Source organism: Thermochaetoides thermophila, assembly GCF_000221225.1.
Source record: "Thermochaetoides thermophila DSM 1495 unplaced genomic scaffold scf7180000011806, whole genome shotgun sequence".
In the NCBI taxonomy this organism is placed as follows: domain Eukaryota; kingdom Fungi; phylum Ascomycota; class Sordariomycetes; order Sordariales; family Chaetomiaceae; genus Thermochaetoides; species Thermochaetoides thermophila.
In genome coordinates, this window is record NW_006383023.1 from 126,053 (window position 1) to 138,185 (window position 12,133).

At 51.6% G+C, this 12,133-nt stretch overlaps 2 protein-coding genes across 2 annotated transcripts; both read left to right on the forward strand.

Moving 5' to 3' along the window:
- Positions 1–2,669: 2,669 nt before the first annotated feature.
- Positions 2,670–3,902, forward strand: CTHT_0000890 (uncharacterized protein; the record flags this gene model as incomplete). The annotated part of the gene is made up of 1 exon (XM_006690579.1): positions 2,670–3,902. The coding sequence occupies one exon, from the start codon at positions 2,670–2,672 to the stop codon at positions 3,900–3,902; it is 1,233 nt and encodes a 410-aa protein (XP_006690642.1).
- A 3,901-nt stretch (positions 3,903–7,803) lies between these two features.
- CTHT_0000900 (uncharacterized protein) lies at positions 7,804–10,652 on the forward strand (the record flags this gene model as incomplete). Its single annotated transcript, XM_006690580.1, has 6 exons — positions 7,804–7,821; positions 7,884–7,967; positions 8,251–8,988; positions 9,045–9,358; positions 9,420–9,770; positions 9,824–10,652. 6 exons carry the CDS (start codon positions 7,804–7,806, stop codon positions 10,650–10,652), a joined length of 2,334 nt encoding a protein of 777 aa, XP_006690643.1.
- Between the last annotated feature and the right edge of the window lie 1,481 nt (positions 10,653–12,133).

Below are 12,133 nucleotides of genomic sequence, written 5' to 3' on the forward strand. Positions count from 1 at the left end.
AAAGCGTTGAGAGCTGCGCTTAGTCGCGTTAGCGATTCAGGTCATTGCTGAAAACACGGAAGCAAGTACTGGACGGCAACAGCGCGGCGCAAAACTCACGATGCGAAGGTCACAAATAACTATCGAGTTGCAAGTCTCGAGCAGCCGACGCGATGACAGCGCTTTCAACTTTGAAAGGCAATTCTGCAGCGTCGCCAAAGACAAGCAGGGATAGGTGACGGTAATGGTCAAGAAAAATTGCGTGCACTAGTCGCAATGCGGCGGCGACAGCCAATGCGCTGTTTTGGAGATGGCTGCGTCGATGCGGTTGTGGTGGTGAGGCAAGGCGATGCGTGGCGGGGAAAGGATGGAAGGCGGCCGCGGGGACGTGCGCAACGCGTATGATTCGCGAGATGTGGGAAAGCTTGGGGATGCGCTGCGAAAAACGAGAATAAACGGAAAAGGCAGCCACTCACAGGTTTGCTCACTCAAAAAGTACGGTAGCACGCGAGGTCGATGCTGCAAATTGAATTAAATCACTCTGTAATCCGTACCAAAACGAATAGATCACAGAGCTCTGGTTGCCAGCTTCGCGACAGCGGGGTTGGGATCCTGCAGAAGGGCTGGACGGAAAAGGAAAAACTTGTGTGCGGGTTGCGAGGTAAGTGTGGGCTGTGGATTGTGCGCTGAAATCGAGTGCTCTGGCGTGGCCAGGAACTGTGGTGGCTGGAAGGCTGAGAGCACTCGAAAGAAGAGCGAAACAAAGGACGAGCTGTCACAAAAAATAAAGGCCCGGTGCTTGGCCTCAAATGGATCCAAATGGATCAGTCCAATCAGTCCAGGGAAGTCGCGCCAAACGCCTGCACGTGGGAACGACCTCTGGTTGGCTGGTGTGGGGGAAGGAGGGGCGACCGTGTTGTGGTACCGAGACCATTTGAAAAATCTGGGTTGAAAAGCTACGTCGGTCCCAGTCGGAAGCTCGGGGCTATTTATCACGTCGCTGCCTTGATGCAGCGCGCTGGCAGTGGCTCCGCCCTGTTCAGTCTTATCGATTCGGCTTCGACGGGCTCTGGTTGGCCACACCCAGTCCGAGTGGACCGTGCGCACGTAACACGGAGAGGCACAAAACCCTCGTCCGTACCCCCAAGCTTTGCTTTCGTTTTACTTAAATTCCACCTTCCATCCAGCTTCCCGCCGCTGCTCGACCACCACGCATCGCAACAGCCGCGTGTTCTGCTCCCATAATGCGCGTTGCTGGACTGAAGTAAGGCTTTCAAAGGGCCCGTGAAGAAGAAGGAGACCATCGGGCGCCCGACACGATGATATGCGCGTGCAATGCCTGATGCGCGACCTTCAAAGAGGACAGCCACCGGTACATTACACAGTATTGCCGGTACGGAGTATTGCCGGCAGGGAAGCTTCTCAGGCACGAGGGACTTCTTGATCCGCATCAGTAATTTCAAAAGGCATAGACCAGGCTCCAGACGCTCAACTGGCCTGCGGAACACCCGGCTTTGACACTGGATTCGGAGCTCGACACCAAGGATGTGCGTCATGTTACAGTCCAAATCCGGATCACTCAGATATTGAGCTCTGAAATGTCGTTGCGGTTGTTGGCACCCTCAAACCCTGAAAACAGCCGCAGCAAACACGCCAAGACAACAAGGACTCGCGGGAATGACGCGACCTCCAGGGTCCAGGGTCTTCGATCGGGAATGTTTGGTTTGGACGCGTCCAGTTTAAAAATTCGGGGGCATCATATTCAATCACGGTATATCAGGCATGGCGTTAAGTCTTACCAAAAATGCCCTAGTCGAGATCGTTGATCACCATCAGCTACTAAGCAGCAGGATGCGACTATGATGGCCTTGCTGGCTTTGGTACTGCTACAGGGTTTTCGCCGTTTGTTGTAAGCCATCCATCCGGATGAGAAGCGCAAAAAGACGCAAACAACGGAAAAGTCGAAGCTAAGCCTCGATCCAGAATTGACTTGAGAAAGGTTGGTTTCGTCTGCCTAGCACGTATCTCAACATGCTTGGCTCCAAAGATCCAGCAATGGAATTCTCGAGTATTGAGCTAGGACCTATTTTCAGGAAGCAAGAGGTCAAGGTCGTTCGCCAACGTCATCGGGTGTCCAGTCACAAGCCAAAAATCCAGTTTTGGCCACCGGCAACGCATGGCCACTCAAACTGTTCCACCCATGTCACGTGTTTTAACAAGGTCCATCCGAAGGAAGATGACTCATTCCCTCCCCACAACATGCACAAGTCACGTGGTACTGCACGTGGTAGTTTTGGCCGCCCGCCACACATGGAAGCCACGTGTACCATTTGTGGCTGTGTGAGCGAGTTGCTCACGACAATGTGGGTCAAGTGACGATAAGACGATAAGAAAGCAGCTTTGCCAAGCCCAGACCAGATGGAAAAAAAGTCTGGCGCTGTCCCCGAAATTTTTGCTGCTTTCAACCTCCAAGCACAACCAAAGCCGCAACCTCAATCCAATTCCTCGTTATTTCTACCCGGCGCAACTTCCTTTTGCCGGAATCTTGTTTGTTAATATTTAGGGTCGGCAAGTCTCGCAATTGGCATTCGGCCAAGCATAAAAAAGCAGCGTTTTCATCTCCGCGACTAGATCGCGAGTCGTGGAAGCAACCGCCAGGCGACATCCCCGCGCCAACCCAGATTTTGAACATGTCGACTAAAAGGAAAGCGGCGACGGCCATTGCCAAGCCTGTTGTGAAGCAGAACGCGAAGGCGCCTACTAAGACAAGAATCGATGAGAGCAGGACAGCAGTGTCTACTGGGTTAGCCTTGAAACCCGTCTCGAAGCACATCGAAGAACCCATCGAAAGCGACTCCGAGAGCCGTCACAGCGCGTCCGATGACGAGGAAGTCAGCGGTGATGAGGGCCAAAGCGAGGAGAAGGAGACAGAGGCAGACTCTGGGAAGCAAAAACCTGCTGCCAGCGAGGCAGACGGTGACGCTGTGATGCAAGATAACGGGGAAGCTTCCGATGGGGAGCCCACGTCGCCCACCTTTGGCGACCTTGTTCGCGGTACCACGACTGTCGACGTATCCGCATCTCTTGCTGCGCAAACAACCCGGCACGAAGTACAGAGATCCACTGCCCCGATCAGCGCGACATCCCTGGGCACTGTGCTCAACCAGGCCCTCCGGACCGACGACTCCGACCTACTTGAGTCATGCCTTCAGACGAACGACCTGCTAATCATACAAAATACCATTAACCGGATGGACTCTTCTCTTGCCGGCACACTTCTCTCTAAGCTCGCTGCACGCATGCATCGCCGTCCTGGTCGCGCCTTTGGGTTGATGCGGTGGATCCAATGGACGCTGGTCGCTCACGGCGGTGCGCTTGTCACGCAGCCTGATCTCATCAACCGCTTAACTGAGCTCAGCCGAGTCCTGGAGGAGCGCTCTCGGGGTTTGTCTAGTTTGTTGGCTCTAAAGGGTAAGCTCGACATGCTGGATGCGCAGCTCAAGTACCGGAAGGCACTCAAGATGGCTGGGTCCAGCCGGAACCGGCCTAGCGACGACGATGAGTCCAGTGCTGGAGAGGAGGACAACGCCGACGAGCCTGCTGTTGTCTATGTGGAGGGGCAGGAGAGCCTCGGCAATGCCCTGCCTAACGGCAGAAGCGCACGACACGAGGATGAAGATGAGGATAAGCAGGTCCAAATCGGCGACATGATCTCTGATTCTGAAGAGGACTCAGAGGACGATATCGACCCTGAGGCGGAGGATGATATTGAGGAGATCGAGTCCATCGACGACGAGGATGAGGTCGATCATGACGATGTGGAGGAGGACGAGGAAGAAGAGGAGGAGGACAGCGAAGCTGAAGACGCTCCGCCAGCCAAGGTTCGGAGGACCTCGGCCAGGCTTTCAACGAAACGAAAGTAATAACACAGCAACAGGATGGAATGGGGATCGGCTCGGTAGATTACAGCATGGGGACTCTTAAGGCATTAGTTGGTGCAATTTACGGTAGCAAATAGACGGCACCTGGCATGATGGTTGCCGTAACTATGTAAACAGGAAATGTATAGGTTTGTACGGAGTACGGGGATTTTTCGTTTTGAGTAGATGTGCTGTCCCCTTCTTATGTAGGGGTCTTGTTCTGGACCTGTCGAGTCTTTACATATGAGCCTCTGTTCCGGAGAGACTGTTGAGGGTCTGCTGGACGCCTTCAAGCAGTCTCATTGTAGCATCATGATATGAGTGCAAAGCTCCGGCTTCCCTCGAGGTGCTTACCTTGTAGATCACTGCCGTTAATAGAAAGCTTAAGAACGCTTGCCGGGTGCGCAAAAGCACTAATGCAGGGCCCTCAGGATCTCCGAAGACTTGCAGTGCTTCATACGTGCGGGTAGATCGGCAGATTCCGCACCTTCGAATACCTTAACTGGGTGGTATGTGTGTAAATCTGCAGTCTAACCGTTTCCCGACGATGTAGCGTGTTAAGATTTCCCTTGGGGGCCGAGAATGGGCTGTTCACCTTATGAGGGCTTGCAAGCTCAATTTCATGGGATAATAAGAAACCAGGTATTATAACATTACCGCAGGACGGCTATATAGAAAAGGAGCTCATTAGTGGCCATGATAGACTACGGTAGATGATGCGGAAGCGAAAGACCGATTACAGTCCTACTATCAGGGCTTCTTTGAATTGAGTCTAAAATACACTGTCAGTGATCCGCTTATCTGAAGCAATGGTTATAAACACCAAATACGTCAAAGATTGTTGGAACTTGTTATCCTCATGAACTCAACATCTCCATTGTCAACGCTTGTCAACAGAATCTCTAGTGAGCCAAGCATATTGCAAGGCATCAAGATCAGCATATCAACCGGTAGGGATGCTAATAGCCGGAGTAAGGCGTCTTCAGCTTGAATCTCTATAGGCCATGTTTTGGGTCCCTTAGTTCCCGATTTTACAACCGAGCACCTTGCTATCAATGCCATCCATCCCGTAGCTTCAAGATGTTTGTTTACCTCACTGTTCGAGACTTGGCTGGGTAACCTGCCTCAGTGCTACCTCATGAGAAATGACTATAACAAGAGTCCATTGAAACTATAGAAGCTTCCTGAAATTGGAAGCAACTCCAGGTCAGCCTCTCTGCGCAGCCCTCTGGTGCCCATGGACCTGATTCTTCGGATTATCTGAGGGAGGGATAGAGAGTTCTTGCCGGTGGAGAGTTTGTTCTTACGCCAATCCCTCAGTTCCCTCACTTCAAATTGCCTATTCCAGGTGTTCTGCAATATCTCTGGCACCAGCCGGCTTCGAAACCGTTGAGGAGGTCCACGGACACGATCTGGAGAGCCCGACCAACTGCATAGCAGGGAGTTGGCATTGACTTTCTTCCAGAGCGAATCTCGGGGGACTACATGGGCTTGAGGGCTTCCTTGGCAGTTCTGATATGAATAGAGGAGGTTTCTCATTGTGCTAGACCCGCTGACAGAGAGTCGGCAGGTGCGCGCCTTTTTTAGAAATTCATGGCTCATGTGCCTCTATGGACACTCGGTGAGACAGACTTGCATGGAACAATGCAAACTGCAGATGGCAAAGATTCCAACAGGCTTATTCGGTGTTTAAAGTGAATGTTCGGAGACGATCGTCTTAGATAAGGGAACGGTTTCACCCCATTAGTGGCCATGGGGTGGGTTGAACAGTTCCTAGTCCTCCGAAGTCACCGGCAAGCATATCCCGCTGATTGCTTCTACCTCACCCCCAATAGACAGCAAGATGCTTAGCTGAGCAAGGACACAGTCGACGTTTTAGGATCCGTATAATGCCCAGTAAAATCCAATAGCAGAGCGATTATCAGGTACTATCCAGCTTAGGGGCTTCATCACTGCAGTGGCTGTGCACGACTAGAGTACTAGAGGGCATGTCGAAATATGACGTGTCTCTTTCTGGCCTTCTGTGGCTTCGATGGAATGCTCTCGTGACATGAATCCTAAATGGGGTAATGCAAGGCCTTGATATCGCGCACCGAAAGCCTACGAGGGTCTACAAATACTTTTGATGGTTTACTGGTGCCGTGGCCAGATGCCATTTGAACATCATACTCTGTGTTTTAAGACCGACGAGGAGGTTAATACATTGAGTAAGGAGGCTTTAGGGGAACTATTATCCCAAACATCACGAGAACACCAGAGACTTGAACAGAGCAGCTATTCTTGCCACGACTCAACAAACCCTAGAATCACCTCAGGTTCACTTTAGCCCTATCAATGATGGCTTTGATTTCAGCGTAGTGTTTGGGAATTATTTCCATGCACCAAAATCATCCAACTTCCTCGGTCGGACTGAAGGCCCTGGTCTTTCAGCTGTCTCTGGCAGTTGTAACTTGATCCCATCTCCAGCTTGCAACACGAAGCTGTCGCGTATGCAGGCTGGCTTGAGGATAGCCGCACGACAGATTCAACAATTAGATGACCCATAAGGAGACGGTCTAGACTCTAGGCAGCTCGTGAAGCACCATTGGCAATCTGATTAGAGGCTGCTGAACAGCGTAGCATCATATCCGCGGAACAATTGCCGAACCGTTAACCATTAACGAGTCTCAGCGCGGAAAGAACAAAAAGTTTCTCGCTGATTCCCAAAACCCCGAATTCATCCCCTCATCGCCCCCTCATCGCTCGTGCCAGCAGGAAGTCCCTCGGGTGTCGGCGCCTTGCCCGCAGCCTGAATGGCCCAATGAGGCCAGTAAGAGCAAAAGGATCAGAGAGCTTGTTTTTCTGGCTAACAGGGAAGGCAAAACAATTCACTCCGCTGCATGCGCTACATCAGCATGAGAACCCACAGGCTTGGAGCTTGTTGGTACTAAGAGACGATCTTGCTGACATACAGCATCCAGCATCTTCCTCTATTGACTGGGCTGCGCCAAGAGAAACTCAGCTATGCGCCTAGAGGCCTGGAGTAGCATAGCTCCATGGCTGGAGACATTCCACTGCAGTTAGCGGACCAATAAAACGCCATGTAGCGAACCAACAACACCAACAAAGATAATACTAGCGAAGAATCGAATGCGAGGGGAAGTGTGGATTGGGGCATCTGTAGCCTCAGTGGCATCAGACTTTCGAAGCCTGATCTCACCCCGCATATGCTCCACGGCTCATAGCCGGACAATCACGGACGCCGTTGTGGTCTGGGGCTGGCTCGTGAGGATCATGGGTTTTGCGGACTCGCCCGGACATAATAAGCACGCAGCGACAGCTTGCGGGATAACAGCCTATTTTCTGTCCCCAGCACATGTGTGTTTGGTATCTTAACATCCTCAACAAATAGTCCCCAAAGGGCAGGCGAAAAGCCACGCCAGGGGTTCAGGGGTCAGGAGGAAGGGCTTGAAGGTCAGCAGAGGCCAGAGGCCGATCATCTCTACCAGCGCCGGCGGGGTGGGGGACAAGTACAACATACAACATCACATATCCCTGCGCGTCGTTGAGTTGCGCTCACGCTAAGCATCCGGAACCATCCATATCCCTCGGGGGTACAAACAGTCCGCTGACCTTCTCTGATTCGCTCGGGAGATTTTCCGAGCAGGACGCTCCTGCTTGATAGCTGCTGGCAGCTGGAAGCTGCTCCTCATTGTTACCCTAGGGCGATTTCCCGGAGCCCGGTGGACCAACGGGAAGCGACTCCAGCGAGTCCTCGAGGCTGGATCAGATCGCTGACAGTCTGGCTTTTTTCGGAGTTCACTGGGTTCCCAACATCGATCGGCCTTACTGCAGCGTGCTCGCATTTTCTGTGGTGCCCGAGACCCAGTTTGACAATGAAATTAAAGCCCAGAAAACCGGGACAATGCTTTACCAGCTCCAGGTCTCCAGGTAACGGGCGTTCGAGTGTCTGAGCACCTTTGATTGCCGTCATCCACATGTCAGGAAGTCCGTGTCAAAGCTCCTCAACGGCTCCGCTCCGCCCCATTCTGCCGCGTCCCCAGCCTTTTCACAGGGGAGGTGCCGGAGGTACTGAATCATCCCAGCCGCAGGGCTCGCGGAGGTCGTATACTCGCGCAGCTTGCGAGCAATGTAGGCGTCGTAAGGTCAAGGTCGGTTGGATGTTGCCCCGTTTCTTATCATGATATTTTGCTCTTTCCATATATTCAGCAAACCTGGCCCCTCAGCCTTCTTGGCCCCTTCCAGCCTTCTGTGGCCTTGACCCCATGTCGGCACTTAAGGCAGCGGCTCCTTTAAGGAGGCTACGCCAACATCTTCCGGTCATGCCTAACTGACATCTTTTCGGCCATAGTGCGATGGCAAGCGACCAGCCTGCTCTCCCTGCGACGGCGCCAGCGTCAAATGCACTTATCTCAGTGAAAACCCCGAGGAGACCAGAACCTCAGCTACCAAGCGCAAGTACGACGAGGTCGCCTCTCGACTCTCTCAGTACGAGGAACTTTGGACCCTTTTACAGACCAGAAATGATCAAGATATCCAAGAGATTGTGCGTCTCATCCGCGAGAAAAAAGATGCCGAATGGATTGTCCGATACGTCCGTGGCGGCGACCTGATCAAACAAACGCGTGTTTCCCCGGAGACGAGATTTCGCTACGCCTTCCCTGACTTCGCCAACTGGCCGACGCTCTTTCATGACCCCGATGATCCTTACCTAAAGGCTCAGATTTTCGATATCTCGCTACCTCGGACCAGACCAACACTTCCTGACCCTCGAGGATTCGCGTCTGCTGAAAGCACTCCTACTCTGCGAGGGGCAACTATTCGAAAAGTTTACCCAGAATTTGTTTACGAGGTTCCTTATCATGCTGCCGCGGTCCATGATCCTCGCATCTCTTGTGTCAAAGCGTCTATGTGGACAAGCGTGACCAGTGACGACGACCTTGTGAGGAAGCTCTTGGGTATTTACTTCCAGTTTGAGTACCCGAGGAATCGATTCTTCGCAAAGGAACCTTTCTTAGACGACTTGGCCAACGGCGAGATGAGATTTTGTTCTCCTTTGCTGGTCAACGCTATACTCGCAAATGCCGCTGTAAGTCTTCCGTGTGAAATATTGAGGGTCGTTGCTAACCCCGAGATTGTTTCCAGCATGGACTGCAAGATGACACTCAGCGCGTGGCATACTGGACTCCTCAATCCTTGTCGTATCTTTTCCTTGCGGAAGCGAAGAGTCTCTGGGACACAGAGTGCCAGCGGGAACCTTCACTGCCTACCATTCAAGCAGCAATGGTTCTTAGTTTGCGCTACGGGGCAGACGGTAACGATAAACTGGGAGATCCTCTCCTCCAGCAAGCAGTAGCGATTGCAGAGCACATGGAGCTCTTTACCCGATATGACTCGAAAGATCCGGTGTTGAGCAAAGTCCGCGCTTTCACTGCATGGTCTCTTTTTAGCTGGCAAGCGTTCGTGCTCCCCTTCCCCTTACCAGCTTAGTCGGTACTGATTGAACCTGGTTCATCACAGAGTGGCCTGCTATCATAATATGAAAGCTCCATATGTCTCCGAGCCGCCCTCATTTGCCAGTCCAGATCTCAATACGATCAGCGGCCTTACGGGAGACATATATCTGAGATATCCAGGTCAGGGGGCGATGATACAATCATATCTTGGTTCAAGTGTCAAGGCAGAAACCGAACTACATTGTATCATGCAGGACATAAACGTTGAGTGCCGCAGGGCCGGCGTTCTCGGAAACAGTCCGCCCGCTCTACAGAGTGCTGTCGGGTTTTACACCCGGCTTGATAAGTGGTTCCAGGAACTTCCCGAGGAGCTTCAGCCCCATAATATTGTGATGCCACATCAACTACATCTTCAGTACGTGAATGTCTGAATAATGTCAACAAATTCGTCCTAACTTATCCAATCAGCATGCAGTATTACACAGTCTTAATCCAGCTCTTTGAGTCCTGGACCAGCAATCCAGCAGCCATCTTCAACGGTCGCACGGCTCAAGACATCGCCCTGATCGCGCGTGCCCGTCTCGAAACCCTCATCCGAATCTATTACCTCCGCCACAGCTTCACCCATCTCGATAGCATTCTTGTCTTGTACCTCTTGCTCCTCGGATCGATTTCCCTTCGTCTGATCGCTCCTCGTCGTTCCTCTTCTCCATACCCGAGTAACTTGCTGGCTCTTACCGATGCCCCTAGCTCTTCAACCAGCCCGGGTAGTAGCAGACACAGCAGCCCTTCAACAACAGTGACTCAAGACCAGTCGAAACGCTCACCCAATTCCCAGACCGAGGGTCTCTCGAGTGAAAACAGCCCGCCACCACCAACTACAACATTCCTCCTCTGCGCTCAGGGCCTGCGCGACCAGGGACAGAACAATTACCTAGGTATGATGATGTTCAACATCTTGTACAATCTCGCCAAAAAGATCAAACCCAATCTGTGCAAGGACTTAGACAATATCAAGTTGAGTTATACGTATGATCCAGTAGAGAAGAGAGCGCAAGATAAGGCTAAGCTTGGGGATGTGGTCAAGGATATTGAGATGCAGTGGCCTGTGTTTAGGTGGGTGGATGATAAGTGTAAGGGGATGGGCACTGTGTTGAAGGAGTTGGAGAAGCTTAGTATTGATGAGCAAGAAGAGGGGGAGCAGCAACAAAAGCAGAAAGAAGTGAAAGATCTGAATGAGGCTGAGCTAGAAGAGGAACTGGGGGTTTTGCCGGTTAGGCAGGTTGTGGATCGGTAAGCAGAAGCTAGAAGGCAAGGAAAACCGCAGAAGAGCACTAATTCCAGCAGAGTGAGGTGTATATTTGTCCGATTCTGCCCAAGCAGAAGATTGCTTACTCTCGATGCGAGTGGTTTGGTGACAGTGCAGTTTAGCCGAGTTTGTCCAATTCCTACATATACCCAACGCGACGTTACTTCGGATCGAGCCTCCGAGGACGAGGTCTTTGTTAGAATCATAAAGCCTCACTCAACCAATCTCAACCTCCACTTGGCAGTCATCGTAACCAGACATCTTCAATAGACTCTGAACAACTGTTCAACACCTAAAACACCCCAAACAATGCTTCCTCACATCCTCCCTTTCATCTCCTTAATCTTCGCAACCCCCATCTACTCCATCCCCTTAACTCCCCGCCAACCAACCCCCGAACCTTTCACCTACCTCAACCTCACAGCCAGCGACATTCACACATCCCCATCATCTCTCCCCTCCGACCGCTGTGCAGTCCTCTTCTCAGACGGCTACCTTGTCTTCCCCAACGCCGTTTTAAACGCCACAGATCCGAATTTAAACACACTGCATTGTCAGAAGGAGCTGCTGTTCAACCTTGTTCCATCGAGATTACAGTTTTCGATTCTCGCCGCCAAGTTCGATGGACAGTTGAGTCTGGAAGGGGGGTATTTTGTAGAGGAGGTTGGAATGTCGGTTCACTACGTGCAGGTACGTACAACCCCAGCCCTCTACATCGGGGAGGAGGACTAACACCACCGACCAGAGACCCCTATCAGGTTTGCCAGTAACCGACGTCGGCACGAGTACCCTGCCCTATGGTAAACAAGGGGAGGCTTACAACGGCGTGTTCAATATCACGATGAACGTGTTACCTCCAAGGGATGCCAACGGACGCCCGAATCGGCCAAACCGCGGGGCATCGAGTTGTGTTGGACAGCCGAGAATCGTGTTAGATGTTTGGGTTAAGCTTGGGCATGTTGAGCAGAAGACAGATGATGTACTGCCGGGGCTGGGTGTGGTAAAGGGTGTAAGGGTTGCGTTTGCAGCAACAGAGTGGAAGGTTTGTGGGCTTATTGGATGGCCGAGAGATTGATGTTGATGCGCAGGATGCTGGCATATCTGCACTGTGGCAGACCTTTAAGTACACATACCTAATCTGTTTGAAGGAATTCTTCGAGCAGTATTAGTTTGCCTTTCTGATTTGTTTTTCGAGGCTTCCTTATTGAATTATGTGTGATCACAAAGCCTTCGGAGTCATGTTGCTTATTGAGAAAAAAAGAAAAAGCTATACACATCTATTTCAACGGATAAATGGACCACCCTGAAGCTTTCACGATAAGCCCCACATCTCTAGCGAGGCGCATGACTTTGCATCTGACTCCTCACTTAAGTCTCATCATGGAATTTTCCTGAAATTTATGATATTTTTCGTTCATTTCAGAATTTCATAAGTTCTGGTGGTTTTATTCCTTTCCTTGGCACACGTG